At 32.1% G+C, this 18,658-nt stretch overlaps 1 protein-coding gene across 4 annotated transcripts in view; it reads left to right on the top strand.

The window, feature by feature from the left end:
- The window catches only part of LOC140452399 (atrial natriuretic peptide receptor 1), a 526,857-nt gene that overhangs the window by 123,681 nt on the left and 384,518 nt on the right, over nucleotides 1-18,658 (top strand). For all 4 annotated transcript variants that reach the window (XM_072546624.1, XM_072546623.1, XM_072546625.1 and 1 more), the window contains exons 9-10: nucleotides 4,917-5,031; nucleotides 9,768-10,254. In XM_072546624.1, coding sequence (XP_072402725.1) covers nucleotides 4,917-5,031; nucleotides 9,768-10,254 — 602 coding nt within the window. The remainder of the gene's footprint in view (nucleotides 1-4,916; nucleotides 5,032-9,767; nucleotides 10,255-18,658) is intronic.

Here is an 18,658-nt window from a genome sequence, read left to right as displayed (position 1 = left end):
ATATACAGGGTCACAATAATGCACAGCGTTTCAAAGTTATATTTTTTTATGGAACACTCCGTATTTTATTGGATTATCTAATTGTCTGCAAAAATAAGGTATAGTTTCATAAGACTTCCCTATACCTATGTACAGAGTATTCTGAGTTATGTCGAATTTTCTTAAAATGTAAAACTTTAAACGATTACTCATTATTAATTTATTTAAGAAATTCTAATAAAATTACTTATACATCTAAATAGCTGGATATTGGTCGAATGTATTTCATGATTAATTATTAAACATTTACTTACAGGGTGTTCAAAATTTGTACTTTCATTATTGGATTATTCAATGTGTAATATAAGGCTTATTTTAAATGGAATACTCTGTATATTAATGAATTAATAAATTAAAAAACATTTTCTCTTTCGAATGATATTACGAATTTCCTAAAACTAGGACTGATAGTTTTGCCGTAATTTAAAATTTTGTTTTCGGAAATCGATTTCAAATATTTATAATTGTTACTTTCGATTTTTAAACCCATCATATTGACATATTGTTATAAACGAAACCAGTGTAGCTTTAAATACATTTTTACCTTAGTAGGCTAAGTGGAAGGTTTTCAAGCAGTGTCCAAAAATCTTGTTTTAAAATATTTAAGAAATTTGTCCCATTGAGATGTCTATCAAAAAAATACGGACCGATAACGTACTCGTCCATAATGCCGCCCCAAACATTAACACTCCATCGGTGTTGGCGATCAACAGTACGAAATAAATGTTTATTTTCTGTTTAATTATAATGAAAATTATGTCTATTACATACCCTAGTTTGACTAATTTCTAATTCACCCTAAATTTTTCTTGTACTAATATTTGGGTTTTCGTAACAGAAAGCAGGACATTAAATTCGTTAACGTTGTCACCAATAACTGGTTTATTTTTATTTACCTTTTCGTATGCAACATTACCAGTAGCACGGAATCTATTAAGCAATCTCTCAAAAACTTCCTTTTGTGGGTGTCTTCTATCAGGATACTTTTGAGCATAAACTTTAGAATCTAATAGACAATTTTCCAAATATTCTCCAATGCAAAGTACCATGTCGACTCTTTTAATGGATAGCGTAATTCTTCATTTTTAGGAACAATGAAAGTTAAATATTACACACGAATGTTTATATTTTGACAATTACCAGACCGTAATGTCAGAAAATGACAATGTCATACAATGATATTAACTAACTATATCTTTTGTTTTAAAATCAATATGTATACCGATGAAGATTTTAAATAATTGTAAATTACGCAAAAACTATGAGACTTAAGTATAGGACGCCTGTATACCATTCAAAAGAGGAAACTTTTTTTAGTATTACGATTAATTAATATCCACGGTGTTCCATTTAAAATAAGCCTCATATTAGATATTGAATAATCCAAAATTGAAACCAAGTTTTTAACCCTCTATAAATAAATGTTTAAAAATCAATAATGAAATAAATGAGAAAGATGTGCTGGAATTACTTTTGAACAATTTTCAAGATTACTTTTTACCAATTGAGTACTTCACAGTCGACGAACAACTTCTAGCATTTAGAGGTAGATGCAGCTTTAAGCAGTAAATACCGAGTAAGCCGGCTAAATACGGTCTGAAACTATTTGCTTTAACTAACACTAGAGCTTACACGTTGAATCAACACGTTGAGGCAACGAGAAAGTCCGTAACAACTCGGGAGAAGAAGTTGTGTTGCGTTTAGTTGAACCAGTATTTGGATCTAATCGAAATGTCACAGGCGATAACTGGTTCACCAGTATTCCTTTGGCGAAAAGGCTTTTTACAGAAAAAAAACTAACTTACGTAGGAACGATGAGAAAAAATAAACGGGAAATACCAAAAGACTTCCTTCCAACACGAAATAGAGTGGAAATTATATATATATATATATATATATATATATATATATATATATATATATATATATATATATAAATATATATCTATAGTGGAAAAGAAATGAAGAAACCTCGTCTGCACCTTTCTTTCCAACATTTTCTGGATAATTATAAAAATAGCTGTCACTACTTGAAAGCACATGTATATTAAACATATATACAGACAATTGCCTTTTGTAGTAGACATAGGCTACATAATGAAGAAACTACAAGAAGAATATACCAAGGCTGGCCTAGATATTAACCTCGCGAAAACAGAGTACCTATCGACAAGTGAAGAAGACATAGAAGATCTACAGATTGATGACAACGTAACAATCAAAGGAAAGGATAAATTCAAATACCTGAGGTTTATAATCACAAAAAAGGCAACAGCAGAGGAAGAAATTACACAAAGATTAGGACAAACAAGAACAGCAATCCGACAACTTAACTCAGTATGGTGGGATAGATACCTAAATATGAAGACAAAAACGTAGATTTATAAAACATTAGTGCGAAGTATTATGACATATGGGGCTAAAAATTGGATCATAAACAAGAAAAACAGCAGTAAGATAGTAGCAACAGAGATGGAATGTCTGCGAAGATGGTGCAGAGTAACAAGAATGGATAGGAGAAGTAATGACGAAATAAAGCAAAGAACATCAATAGAAACAGACATACTAACATATATAGAACAAAAAAGACTAAACTGGTATGGACATGTAAGAAGAACTAGCGACAGCAGATGGATAAAGAGAAAAACCGAATGGAGCCCCATAGGAAGGAGGAAAAGAGGACGACCCCGAAAATCCTGGAGGAACGAAGTAGACGACGCCATGAGTAAGAGAGGACTAAACGATGGAGAATGGAACAACAGAGAGAGATGGAAACGGTTGAGCGAGGGAAGGCAGTGAATACTGTAGAATCCCTAATATATATATATATATATATATATATATATATATATATATATATATATATATATATATAGTAGACATCGTTGGTTTCAATGTTAGGGCATGAAAAATTCCTGCTATAATCCATAGTAATGGCTTTCATAGCTTTTTATTTAGTAGTTCTCTTCCTCTCATAAAAAGTTGCTTGTTTTCTCAAGTGAAGTTCTTGTTTAGTTTCAAGTGCTTTTAGTTCTTGACTAAGCTTGTGCTAATTTAATGCATCTCCATCCTCGTTTATTTTTAAACTTAACGTTTTCTTTTCCGCAGTATACCTATCATACGTGCTACAAGTATCCGATCTCGGATATCCAAAACCAATGTTAAAATCAAGATTAAAAATAGACCTATAGCTTTCATAAGAAAAGTTAGGGGATTTTTGCATTAAATTGGAATATTTCTCTTTAAACATAATAAACATTTTTTTAATGTTTAATGAGTCATCTAAATAGGCCCTTGAAGACTTTTTGAGGCTATAATGACTATTTCTACTAGAAAAAGAACTTATGTGCTCATGGACTGCTTTTTTCAAAGCTTCGTCCATTTGGTAAGGGCAATTTTTATGTAAGTCCGTAGGAGCGTCGTTTGATTTTTTAAATATTTTTACAAGAACATCAACTTTAGCTCGTGTTATACCACGAAATGGCACAAAAGCATTCTTGCAAACCTGGATATCTTCCATACTGGCTTCCCATTTGATTTTCACATGATAACAGACAGTGCAGTCTCGAAAACCAGCCTCATTCTCAGGTTTTCTAGCCCTTCTTCGCTGTACGGAAACCAAAGTAACCAAAGCCGCTAAATATAAGTTTATTTCGTCATTATTTTTAAAATAGTTTATATTTTTTATAATAGATTGTTTTTAATGTCCAGAGATTAAATCAAAACATTTCTTAGCACATTTACAAGCTTCGCCAGTTGCATGAGATTGTAACTTTAGTTTATTTGAAACATCTTGCATCCTTCCAAAGCTTTTCCTTTTCTTAGAGTTTTTCCCACAAACAAAAGGTAATTGATCACTCGAACACTCACCCGTATCTGCCATGATTATTTTGATTATCAGATAAAAGTACTATATATTGTAACTAATCACTTTCACTTAAAATAAAACAAACTAAGCACTAACATAACCTAAAACACAGAAAATGTAGAAATCAGGTTACCCAATGTCGCATGCCCGTGTTGCCAACTACTAGGATTACCTGGACTTATCAACGTTTTCCCCTGTTTGGAATGGACATGTCAAGTTCTTTTCCTGTACAGGGTTTTTTTCCCTGTGGTCTTCACATATTAACTATAGTTTGTATCGAGCGCTTCGCGCTCGTACCTTTTCGTTGCGAGCGATAGTTCCTCAAGGCGCACTATTAAAATATCGATATCTTGGTCAAAAATAAACCTACGAACATTTGAACCTACTCAAAATGTCTCTTTTAAGTTCTTCTATCATTAGTGGTTGTAACTTTAACACAAATAAAGATAAAGTAATTTAACATTTTTTTTAGTCTATAAGATTAAGCTTTAAAATGAGAATCAGGAAAGCTCATTTGAATACGTAGACACCGAGTAACGATCGAAAGAGTTTCGAAAAATATTTATTTTGCAACTATTTTGTACTAATTTTACAATTTCTTAAATTCTAATTATTAGATTAAAGTTTAGTTAACACCATTTTCTTTTTTTTTTTTTAAAGAACAAATTTTATTGAACAAATTGAAAAGACTACGATGACTTAGCTGGCCCCTAGACTATATTTTCTGAATGCAGAAAATTAGTTTTTAAGTCGACTGTGGCTCTGATTGTGACATAGTATTTTTATCTAGAACATTTATCTAGAACATTTATCTAGATATTTTTGAAAGATTTTGGTGTAAGAGTAATATAGTTTGTTCGATCTTAGTTTTTATAAGTCCAAGTGCTGTTTTTATTTTTAAAATTTAACAAATATTTAGTATTTTTTCTGCTACTTCGTATAAATTGATTTTTTTTAAATCATAGTATATAAAATTCTTAACTTTCTTTCTTATTTTTATAATTTTCAGACAAATTAAATTAAGGAGGGAAATAGAAGCAAAGATATGGAAAGTACATCCCCGCGACGTTGTAACCACACATAATAAGCCTCGCGCTAGTATTCTTTCGTCCAGTTCTTATAGAGTAAGTATAATTTATATGATAACTCAAAATATATATTTTTACGTTAGGTTGATGTATTAATACTTACTCTTTTCAAAATATTTTTTCCAAGACAATAAAATTTTTGTATATACAAGGTGATTAATTAGTGAGGAAGCTCAGTAGATCTGTTATAGTAAAAGATTCGAAAAAAGTTATTTACAAACATCGGAGACAGCTTTAAACTCTATATTTTAAAATTAGTTACAACCGTCTAGGAGAAAAGTTTCACAATACGTGTATGATTACCAACCAATAAATGATAGACTTATAAAAATAACCTTACTAGCATCACCAAACAAAATGCACATTCTTCAGGTCTATATGCCAACCTCAGACGCGTTAGACAATGAAGTGGAAGACGTATACTCCGTTATTGAAGACACAATAAGAAATATTTCATCTAAAGAACCACTCATAACCATGGGCGATTTTAACGCTAAGGTAGGAGAAACAAGAAATGATAACATCCAAAATGTAGGAAACAATAGGTTAGGTATTAGAAACAGCCGAGGCAAACGTTTCATAAATTTTGCCACCGAAAACAGTTTGGCCATTGTAAACACAATGTTCAAACATCATGCCCGTCGTTTATCGACGTAGACCAGCCCAAATGGAGAATACAAGAACCAAATCGACTACATATTGATTAGGATGGAAGACATGTTTTACAAACGTAAAAACTAGACCAAGAGCTGAATGTGGATCCGATCATAAATTGTTATGGGCTTGCTTCAAGATGAAGATAAAAACAATGCCGCACCAAAATCAAAATAGGCTGGAGCTTTCAAATCCGAAAACATTTAGAGATGCATTAAAGGAAACTAGTATGTTGAACACACAAGACAATCCAGAAGAAATGTGGAAAGGTTTCAGAAATGCCATAGAAACCTTTGTAGAAAGAATCAGAACCGAAACAAAGATCATCAAGAGAAAACACTGAATGACAGACAAAACGCTGCAACTTCTCGAAGAGCGAAGGAGAATCAAATCTCTCATATATCAAAACGACAGCAACAAAAACGACAGCAAGGTTAAATAGGGAAATTAAAAGAGCATGTAGGGATGATAAAAATAAACATATAAATGAAGAATGCGAAGAACTAGAGAGACATGCAAACTGGTATGAATCTCATGAGCTATATAACAAAGTCCGATATATATCCAGGGAATTTAAACCAATCACACAAACAGTAATGGATCAAAACCAACATATTATAAATGACAAGCAAGGAATTGCTGAGGTATGGAGAAAATATTGTCAAAGTCTATATGCAGACGATCCCCAGAATGCAAATCACGACGAGTTCACTGCAGAGAGAGATTCTAAAGTCAGAGGTAGAAAAAGCAATCAAAAAGTTAAAAAATAGAAAATCTCCTGGCGCAGACCAGATAACCACAGAAGTTTTAAAAGAGACTGGAAATGTTGGAGTAAATTTTATGCATATGATCTGCTAAAAGATTTGGGAAACCGGAGATCGGCCCAACGACTGAACAACATAAACTTTCATCCCTATATTCAAAAAAGGAACTCCGGTATTAAACGTTACTTTTTACTTATAAACATGACACAACTTTGCTTAAAAAGCATAGAACATCCTTTACAATGAGAGTTTGTAAAGTTATTTTTGTTAATTTGTTCCTTAATTATTTGCAAAAATAGCTTTAAAAGTCGATTTTTCGAAAAGTAATAATAACTTTTCTAATTGCACAAAAAACTTTGCTAAAACTCATTTTATCAATGGGATATGGGATAATACCTCATACATTCAACTATAAAAATTTCAAGAAGTTTCACTTAACAGTTATTGCAAAATTAATTTTTTTTTCTTTTATCCCATATCATTTTTTTTTTTTTTTTTTTTATTAACATTTAAGATTTTTACAATCTGTTTTGCAGTGAAAACAATAAGTAAAATTTTTTGTCTTTACATGACAGAGAGATGTAAGGTCCAGTGACCAAATCATCACGACACAAATTGGCTTTTTACCCGTAGGATGCGCACATACACTGATACGCGAGCACTAAAAGCGGCACTGATCACAATGGCTGGGTGCTGTTGAAGGCGTAACTCCCACTGCTGTAGGCTCTGTCAGGATAGGTGAGGTAGGTCCAAGGGGTCATGTCGCTTCAATCTCTTCGCTTGTTGGTTGTTGAGAAGATTGTGTGCCAGGGTATTAGGATGCACCCGCAACCTGTTTTGATATTGTTCAGAAGTTTTTTTGCACTCTTCAGAGACGGTTAGTACCTGAATATCTCTATGTATTGCATCATTCTGGATATACCAAGGTGCATTAGCGATTGTTCTCAGAGTTTTGGATTGGAATCTTTGTATTATCATAATATTAGATTTGCTAGCTGAACCCCAGAGCTGTGAGCCATATGTCCAAATGGGTTTTATTATTGTATTGTATATCAGCAGCTTGTTGTCAATCGATAGGTGAGAGTTTTTTCCCAACATCCAGTAAAGTTTTCTGTATAAAATTCCCAATTGAAGCCTTTTCGTCCATATATGTTTGGTCCAAGTTAGACGTTTGTCAAGGTGAATACCTAAGTATTTTACGTCATGCTTTTGGGGCAAAGGATGTCCATTGAGGTTAACTTGTGGACATGTACCTCTTCTTAAAGTGAATGTAATTTGTGTAGATTTTGAGGGGTTTACTCTAATTCTCCAGAGTTTAAGCCATTTATTTGTTTTGTTCAGATGTAGTTGCAGTCTCTCTGATGCTATTATTGGGTTGCTATGAGAGGCCAAGAAAGCAGTATCATCTGCGAATGTTGCAAGCGTTAGGTTATTGCTTATTGGCAAGTCAGCCGTATATATCAGGTACAGAATCGGTCCGAGCACACTACCCTGAGGTACACCAGATAGGATGGGGTAGAGTTTTGTATAGGCTTCACTATATTTTACCAGATATCTCCTTTCTGTAAGGTATGATTGGAGCAGTTTAAAGTAAGGGTAAGGTTTGGATCTTTACCAGGTTTTTGAATGAGTATAATCTGTGCCACTTTCCATTGCAGAGGGAAGTAAGGCAGACTAAGCATAGCATTGAAGATCATAGTGATTATTCTGTAACAGTCATTGTTTAGTTCCTGGAGGGTCTTACCCGTTATGAGGTCGAATCCCGGAGCCTTATTGGGTTGTATCTCATTCTTTATTATCTGTTTTACTTCTTTAATATTAAACTTGGTGATTGGTAGATCCATTTGATATGGAGCCTCAAGAAAAGAATTAAATGGTTCTTCTTGTTCTAATGGCACTACTCTGTTAAATGGACTAAATACTGTAGAAAGATGTTCAGCGAATGTCTCAGATTTTTCTGTGTCTGTTCTTGCCCATTTACCTTTGACATTTTTTAGAGGAGGTATGGCGTCTTGTGGACCTTTTACCTTTCTCGTCGCCTTCCATAGAGAATCTCTCATATATCAAAACGACAGCAACAAAAACGGCAGCAAGGTTAAATAGGGAAATTAAAAGAGCATGTAGGGATGATAAAAATAAACATATAAATGAAGAATGCGAAGAACTAGAGAGACATGCAAACTGGTATGAATCTCATGAGCTATATAACAAAGTCCGATATCTATCCAGGGAATTTAAACCAATCACACAAACAGTAATGGATCAAAACCAATATATTATAAATGACAAGCAAGGAATTGCTGAGGTATGGAGAAAATATTGTCAAAGTCTATATGCAGATGATCCCCAGAATGCAAATCACGACGAGTTCACTGCAGAGAGAGATTCTAAAGTCAGAGGTAGAAAAAGCAATCAAAAAGTTAAAAAATAGAAAATCTCCTGGCGCAGACCAGATAACCGCAGAAGTTTTAAAAGAGACTGGAAATGTTGGAGTAAATTTTATGCATATGATCTGCTAAAAGATTTGGGAAACCGGAGATCGGCCCAACGACTGAACAACATAAACTTTCATCCCTATATTCAAAAAAGGAACTCCGGTATTAAACGTTACTTTTTACTTATAAACATGACACAACTTTGCTTAAAAAGCATAGAACATCCTTTACAATGAGAGTTTGTAAAGTTATTTTTGTTAATTTGTTCCTTAATTATTTGCAAAAATAGCTTTAAAAGTCGATTTTTCGAAAAGTAATAATAACTTTTCTAATTGCACAAAAAACTTTGCTAAAACTCATTTTATCAATGGGATATGGGATAATACCTCATACATTCAACTATACAAATTTCAAGAAGTTTCACTTAACAGTTATTGCAAAATTAAATTTTTTTTCTTTTATCCCATATCATTTAATGATCAAACAATTCATGTTAAATATTGTAATTGTAATAGGTTTACAAACGTACTAAGATTTTAAGTTTATAAACATTTAAAATAACTCAGACGCAACAACATATAGGAAGTTTTTTTTATTATTCGAAATGTCGCCATTTTCTTACGTTTTTCCCTTAATTTTTAAATTGTTATCTACTGAAACAGTTCTTTGTTTAAAAGTTAAATTTGTGTTAGAAATTACTTAAAACAGTTTGTTTCGTTTGTGTTTACGTTATTATAATATTAAAAGTTTAAAGAGAATTAAAATTTAAAGTTTTTATTTTTTTTATTTAAAAAAAAAATGAAACGTCATCAAAATAATAGATTTTCTCAAAACCAAAATTATTCAACGAAGTCAAACCGGAAAACCGTTGAAAGCACATATGGCTATTATAAATTATCTATTTTAAATTTGTTTTCAGGAATATGATGGAATTAGCTTGCCTGGGGATAAACAAATATTCACGAATGTCGCTCTGTACAAAGGAAGTCGTGTGGCTGTCAAAAACTTACGGGCAGAAAAAATCGAACTTATCCATACCCATCTGTACGAACTGAAAGTGATGAAGGACTTATCTCATGATAACTTAGTGAAGTTTTTCGGTGCATGTTTGGATATACCAAATTTTATACTTAATGAATATTGTGCAAGAGGAAGTTTGCAGGACATTTTAGAAAATGAAGAAGTTCAGTTAGACTGGACATTTAGAATCTCGTTAATAATGGACTTGGTGAGGGGTATGTACTATCTACATCGAAGTCCTATTAAATATCACGGTTCCCTGAAGTCTACCAATTGCTTAGTCGACAGCAGATTTGTACTGAAAATTGCTGATTTTGGTTTGGGCTTTCTCAGGGAATACGCCAATGAAGATGTTATGGACAAGACTAATCATTCCTTCTGGCAAAGTAAGTATAGCTATTTCAATTTTAACTATTTCAATTTTAATTGCTTTGTTGGTTGAGAATAAACCACAATTTTAAGTAAAAATACTTTGTATTTAACGTTTTGATTTTCACCATTTCCACCTTACAGATCGCTTTAAAATAAATATTAAACAAATTATTTTGTTTTGTTAGAAAACCAAAAACTTGTTCTAATAGTTTAGTTGTATTTGCCTCATTTAAAACAACGATTTAGATATATATTTATTTATTTATATATTTTGTTCCGTGTCATTATAATTTAGTTCATATTATGTCAAATTCAACATCAGTTTTTCAACTGTCAAAGTTAAATTACGTATTTAAAAGTTCTCCGTGATTTTTTGTGATTTAAGAAGTCCTCAGTCCAGTTGTGGCCTTTGTACGAGGAAGTTGTTTTGTCGTTCGAAGCTCATTAACGTAGAAGACTAAGAAAAATATAAAAGTTCAGTGTATTTGAATTTATTTTACCCCCATTGGGGGCTACTGTTTGGATACGATAAGTGTTCATAAGTGTAAGATAGATTCAAAGTGTTAAAGTGTTAAGTTATTAAAAACTTGATATGGATTATGCGGGGAGACCACCAGACATACCTCCAGATATTAGCCGGATGGAGGAAGATGTTAATATAGAAAAAATAAAATCCAATATAAACAACACCTGGGACGGTAACTCAAAAAACAACGGAGAAACTGTAAGTAGTAAAACTTCTAATAATTCTACAGAAAATGTAAGAGAACAATTTCTATATCAGAGCAGTGATACAGGTCCTTTTCATGTATATATAGAAAATATTACTCCTGATTTTAAAGGTAAGATAAATGCCATCAAAATCGGTGATATTATACTATCAAATTTTCCAAATTTAGATAACAAAATTACTAGTATTGATTCAATCGGCAAGAATAGAATCAGAATTAAATTTAAAGACTATCAATCGGCCAATTTTTTAATCAATCAAAAAACTTGCTCATTATTTACAAACAACAATTTTGATGTTTACGTTCCAAAGTTTATACAACATAGACAGGGTATAATTAGAGATATAGATACTGAATTTTCTGAGGAATACATCAAAAATAAAATTAAACAATACGATATGCACTGTAAGTTTGAAGTAGCTCCAGTTAGAAGAATAAATAGAAAGGTAGAAAAACATATCGAAGATAAAACAGTAATAGACAAGGTTCCAACCAAATCATGTATTGTAAATTTGAAAGCTCAAACTCTTCCAAAATATATCATAATTAATAAAGTAATTAAAGAAGTCGAACCCTATATTCAAAAAGTTTTATTATGTTTCTCTTGCCTTCGTTTTGGACATCTTGGATCTCAATGCAAAGCACGTCCCAGGTGCAATAAATGTCATGATTTTCATAACACAAAAGATTGTACAGTAAATATATATACTCCTAGCTGTTTCAGCTGTCAAGGTAATCATTTTACTACACACCTAAGTGCATGCCCTGAGTTCTCTAGGCAAAAACAAATCAAGAATACAATGTCATCATTAAATTTAAATTTTTTTGATGCGTGTAAACAAATACCGAAAAAATCATATGCCAATATCAAAAATTGTAAATATGTCAAAAATTGAATGTGTATACCAACATATTACTTCCTGTAACTTTATATTATAAATAGGCTTAGGTAATAAAATCAAAAATTGTAATTACCACAAATAGTCTGGCTAATTGGCTATGCCAAAGCCATTATACAATAAAAAAAAACATCAGTTTTTGCCTCATTGGGGTTTTTGCTAAAGTATACAATGCAGATATCATAGATATACATTTGTAGTGTATCTCTTAATGGCAATGTTGAATCAATTCAATAAATGAATTCAATTAGCTTAAATCAGAAACAGCGTTGGTCCAGGTATCGATCCTTGAAGAACTCCACAATCAATATTGGACAATTGGACTATTCACCCTGTTAACAAAGGTAAATTGTGTTCTTCCTGATAGATAATCATTAAACCACTTTAACTCTATGACTCTTATGCTTAAAGTTTCCAATATAGATAATAACAGCATATGATCAACTGTATCAAAGGCTTTCTTCAAGTCAAGCGATACAAACATACAAGATTGACCTTAATAAGTTTTATCAATAATATTTGTTATAAGAGTAGCTATTGGTGTTGTGCTGCTACCCTGTCTAAATCCATATTAGTATTTAGTATTAACTGATAACTTGTTGAGACTACACGCAGTTTTACCCTTCATTTATTTACTATATCTACAATTTATTCGTTTGTTGGGAACCTTCCAGAAAATATCTTGTTTCTGATGGAACATATCCAGACGAAGTTGTACAAGTAGTTGTTGAAGTTATTAAAAATGAGGTTATGATTTTCAAGAACTAAATTGTCTGTTATAAGTTTTAAAATTATTATTGGTTTTTTGTTAGCTTCTCATGGATTATCAAATTTTTTTTGGTCATTTTCAGCTGCTGTTATCTCCATTTGATAAAATTCTCTTTTTCTCTGTTCAATGTTTTCTGTCTTCTGAGATGCTTTATAAAGTTGAAGTAAATAGTCACTATTAGGGTACATCTTAGACCGTATGTAGTGATAGTTTCTTTCTTGTACTAATTTTAGTATGTCAATATTTAACCAGAGGCACTATTTTTTTGAAAACGATTTTTTCGTTGAATAATTTCATGAGATAAAAAGTTGGGGTCGTCCTAAATTTTGTCAAATAATTGAAGTAAGTTATATTTAAATATTTCTTTATTTAGCCTATTAACCGTACAATAGCATTCAGATTAATTGGACTGGGTTTGACTTCAGAAGATTTGAATTCGGTTATCACTGATACATGCTTCTACAACTGCAAGTTCATTATTTGATTTAGTATTGGTGAATGTATAGTCTATAGGCGTTTTTGTATTACTTGTGATTCTAGTAGGTATACTTTTATTTACAGAAAAAATAGCGTTAACATTTATCAGCAATTTCAAGGTCATTTCTTGGTTTAGTACTTGATAGATAGCCATAATAATCCAAAATTTAGAATTGAATTAGAATTTAATCTATTTATATACAATAATTCCACTATTTGGAAGAGTGATTTCATCGTTTGAAGGCAGAGAAGTGGGGAAAGACGTATGAAAATCCAGTGGCGTACACTCACTTTTATTGCAACGTTAATTATATTATATTTTTTAAATATTATTTGTTCGAAATAGGCGACAATATAAATTTATTTACAGGTTTTTACTGACGTGTCGATCTCTATATCCAAAGACCGTTTTCAAAGATATACACGATAGTTACATTTATTTTATTTGTTTATTATTATTTATTTATATAATATTATTTATATAATCTTATTATATTTATTTTCTTTTTTTTTTCTAACTTTAAAAACGGTCTCTGGAATAGAGATCGAAACGTCAGTAAATTAACCATCTAAATAGATATATTGTGGCTTATTTTCAAAATTCTCCCTAAAAATACAGAATTCCACAAGCACAAAGCTATAAAAAATAAATATATCTATCAGTAAATTAAACATTTGAATGTATTTTGTGGCTTATTCCCTACATTCCCCTAAAAATACAGAATCCCATAAGCAAAAAGCTATAATTGATGTATTCGACCGTTACTTGATGGAAATTCATTTTATGTAACAATAAAACACTGAAAACTTTGTTTTCGAAACTTCCACAAAATTTATTATAAAATCTTATCACTACAGCTGTTTCGGCAGAGTGCCTTTCTCAAGTGATCTATTTTTGGTATGCATTTACACTTTATAGTCTTTAACGAAATCACTTTATAGTCTTTAACCAACTTGAGACAAACAGTTCTCCCCTCCTCAACCTATTTGGTTAAAGACTATACTGTGTAAATGCATACCAATAATAGATCACTTGACAAAGATACTCTGCCGAAACAGCTGTAGCGATAAGATTTTTTTATAATAAATTTTGTGAAAGTTTCGAAAATAAAATTTTCAGTGTTTTATTGTTACAAAAAGCTATAAAAAAAACAAATAAATTTGCAGAAAGCTTATTTATGCTACCCAACTGTCGCGGAAGTTACGCTAAAACGTCTATTGACGTGACCTGACTAGGTTCTAATTTTGTTAAATATTCTCTTAAACCAGCGCTCAAATACTTCGGAAGTCATTTCTTCATGATAATCTCCTGTTTTTCCTGACTCATATTAAAGCAAACCATCATCAAGGAACCCTGTATCACTTCCTATATGCATAATGATTAAACGTCGTCCCTTTCCTGATGGAGCTTTTAATCCTGTAAAGCAGCCTTCTATAAATGCTTCGCGTTTACCTTTGACATTTAAATCTTGCCAATCTTTTCCAACTGTATGACCTTCGTTAATCCAGGTTTCATCCAAATAATATGTTTTCGCATAGTTCTGATTAATACTCTACAAGATATCTTGGGTAAAAAGTAATTGTTTTCGAGCCCTTAAGAAATTTTTTTAGTGTTGGAATTTTACTCCGAAAATAAAATGTCTTGTCTCGTCATCCAAAACAATGTTTTTTCCACCTCTAGTTTTACGTTTTACTTGCTTTTTATTTTCCGATGTATTTTTAGGCACATGATAAATACAGCTAATGGATACTTTTGTTAAACTGCTATAAATATCGACCGCTTGGCTAATATTTGATGCCATTTTTCTGCATCATGCAATTCATGCACCTTCTCTTCTGACGTTAACATTTTGCTGTCTTCTCTTGGAACAAGTCGGTTGTTCGTCCATTATATTTTAATAATCACGGAATATAATTAAACATTTACTATAAAACGACAAACTCCAATAACACTAGGATTATCACCACAAAACTTCAATCGCAAAAATTATAATCACAAAAGGCAACAAAAGCACTCCCGCCAGCCCCGCCTATGTAAATGAACGTTTCTTGCTTCGGCAGGTGCGGTGGTATTACAGCTACGATGCTTTACAAATTCCCAAGTTGGCAAGTTTTTGAAACGGAATGGGAATGAAATGTAACGTATTAATTTTTATTTTATAAACTTAAATATGTAACAAAACTGAACATGTAAATAAAATTTATTTCAATACAATTTTGTGCTCAATTTTTAATATTAAATAAACTCATTTATTTGGAATTTTTATGTCGGTAATAATCGCTGCGCCGAAGAATTCAGGTTTGTATGACCCTAACTGATATTTGTGAACAAGAATCGGGTACACTGTACGGCATCTTATGGTTACGTTTGCTATAGAGAAGCACAAATAAATGTACTAATTATACATTCTATGATGTCTGATGAGAAAACGCAAATTAAACGGGTAGTTTTCGGGGACCGCTGAGTACATTTAAATTTAAGGACATTCGGCGTTTAAACGATGAAATCACTCTTTCAAATAGCGAAATTTTACTATAGAATAGATTAAAATTCATTTACGCTAAAATCCCGTGGTCTCTATATTGCACCAATAATTATATTGACTTTTTCAATATTAAAAAATAACATTGAATCTGTATCATCTTATCGAGTAATTTACTAACTGCGTAGAGATCTTTTACTAAAATTTCAACACCACCACCTCGTTTTTCTCTACTTACATAAAATGCAGGATAATCGTTTATTTCAAAGAAGTTTTCTTCTTCCGGATATAACACGACTCCGTTATTATGATAATATCAGGTACAATTTGATTACATAAGATTTCAATCTCACTAAGTTTGTTTCTCATTGAGCGGCTATTCATATACATGATTTTAAATTTAACACTTAGTCCACCTGTGTTATGAAACTCTTCTAAACTATTAAATAAACAAGCTTGAATATTCTGATTTATAGCCATTTTGTTTCATATGCAATTGTAATCCAACTATTATTACCTCAGATGTTATTCGTATAAAAGAACTTTCATTATCTTTTTTTTTTTTTTTTTTTTTTTTTTATTTACAAACTCGCATCAGCCTGTAAGGCTATTAGCGAAAAAAAAAGAAAAAGTAATAACAATAATTGAACAGTGTAACAATTAAATTTTGTATAAATAGTTTATTGCTTTAAGATATTGGATAATCACTTTGGCACCGCACTTTAAGAATAGTTCTCTCAAATTCTCCGGGATTCCGAATTTACACCTTTCCGCACTGTGTAACGGGCACTCCACTAGAAGGTGTTTTATTGTTAGCGGGGTCTCGCAAGCATAACACTCCGGTTGTGGATCCCTTGTCATCAGATGTCCATGTGTGAGGCGACTATAACCAAGCCGCAGTCGTGTGATGATAACCTGAGAAAAACGATTGGTGGAACTATCAGACCATGGTTGAAATATTGGTTTTATCTCAAGTAGTTTTGCCTGTTTTTTACACCATCTGCTATTCCATATGTTGACTATTTTGCTGTGGAAATATGATTTGAGATCTGTCGCTGGAGTTTTTGGATAGAATTCAATAGTTGTTTCCTCTAAGGCTTCTCGTGCATATTTATCCGCCAAATCGTTTCCCGTGATTCCAACATGAGATGGCACCCACAGGAAAGCAATGTTTCTGTGGTTTAGATTATGCAATTCTTGTCTAATGAGTTTGGCCACAGGATGAGAAGAATAGATTTTTGAGATGATTTCTAGAGAACTTAATGAGTCAGTAATTATTAAGAAATTAGTTTCAGGACATTTTGTAACATGACATATGGCTTTATATATTGCAAAGAGTTCTCCTGTTAAAATAGTATTCGTCTCCGCTAGTTTATATTTCTTTATTTCATCATTTGTTACAAAGGCAGATGCTACACAACGCTCTGTTTTAGATCCATCTGTGAATAACTTTTTGAAGGAAGAAAATTGAGAAATTAACGTTTGATATTTAGAATTAATTAGATGACAATTGCTTTCTTTTTTATTTTCTGATAATAGATCCAAATTTATGTAAGGAGAAGACATTAGCCAAGGAGGGGAAGTTGGCATCTTGCTAGGATAGATTTCGGGGACTTTAATGTTTAATTCATTTATGATTCGTCTGCATCTTTCGTAAAAGGGAATGTGGGTTTTTGCGCGCTGGATATTCGAGCAGCGATTGGTTTGGTGATATTGTAAAGAGTACCGCTTCGATGCATAAGAGAGCATTAATTCCTGTCTTCGTAAATCTAATGGTAGTTCACCCAGTTCGGCCTGAAGACTTAAGATAGGGGTTGTTCTAAATGCGCCGCTTATTATTCTAAGAGCGTTATTTTGAATGGTGTCTAAAACTGTTAGAGTTGTTGTTGAAGCACACGAGTAAGCGTGGCAACCATAATCTATCTTTGAGCGGATCAAATTTTTATATAGTATGAGTAGAGTTCTACCGTCTGCTCCCCAGTTCGTACCAGAAAGACATTTCAAGAGGTTTAGTCTTTTTTGACATATAGCTGATATATATTTGATGTGGTCCTTCCAGGTTAGAGCTTGATCAAATATTAGACCTAGATATTTAATTGTGTTTACATATTCAAGTGTTTGACCACCAAGTTTTAAAGTAGGTATTTCTTTTATCTGTTTTGGTCTCTTAGAGAATATGATGCAGCGAGTTTTAGATGAAGCAAATTGAAAACCACTCCTTTTAGACCATGCTATAAATTTATCGAGTTGATCTTGTAATAATTTGGCCATACTCTGTATATTGTTTCCATTTAAGAATATTATAAGATCATCCGCGTACAATCTCGCTTGAATGGGATTGTTCATTGATTTGATTATATCATTGATAGCTATAAGGAAAAGCGTCGGGCTGATTACCGAGCCTTGGGGTGTACCATTTGTTTGATATTTCACATTAGATAGAAGTCCGTTTACTTTTACCTTGAAATTTCTATTTAGGAGAAAATTTTTAATAAAAGCAAGTATATTTCCTTGATAGCCCCATGATTCCAGTGTTGAAATTATTTTGTGATGCCAAGCCATATCAAATGCTTTGTGCAAATCAAAATAAATTGCAATACATTTTTGGTTGTTGTAGAATGCGTTATTAATATGTGATTCTATATCTACTAAATTGTCGGTAGTCGATCTTAAAGGACGAAATCCAGATTGTTCATTAATCAGTTGGTTATTTTCTTCCAGACACCACAATAAACGTTTATTTATAATTTTTTCTAAAAGCTTACACATGACACAAGTTAGAGACACTGGACGATAAGAATCTGCTTTGTTTTGTGGCTTATTAGATTTTAAGATGGGAATAGTTATGGCTGTTTTCCATAAATTGGGAAATTCATGTTTGGTCCATATACGATTATATATTTTTAATAATATTTCTACTGCTTCGTCAGGAAGGTGTTTCAAAAAAGAAGCTGGGATGTCATCGGGGCCAGGGGATGTGTCTTTTAAAGAAACTACCATCTCTCTTAGTTCTCTGATTGAGATAAGTGCATTTATAGGTTCATTGTTGTTTACTACGT

The sequence above is a fragment of the Diabrotica undecimpunctata genome, chromosome 10 (assembly GCF_040954645.1).
Source record: "Diabrotica undecimpunctata isolate CICGRU chromosome 10, icDiaUnde3, whole genome shotgun sequence".
In the NCBI taxonomy this organism is placed as follows: Eukaryota; Metazoa; Arthropoda; class Insecta; order Coleoptera; family Chrysomelidae; genus Diabrotica; species Diabrotica undecimpunctata.
Note: the sequence above shows the minus strand (reverse complement) of the source record. Positions and strands in the feature narration are given on the sequence as shown.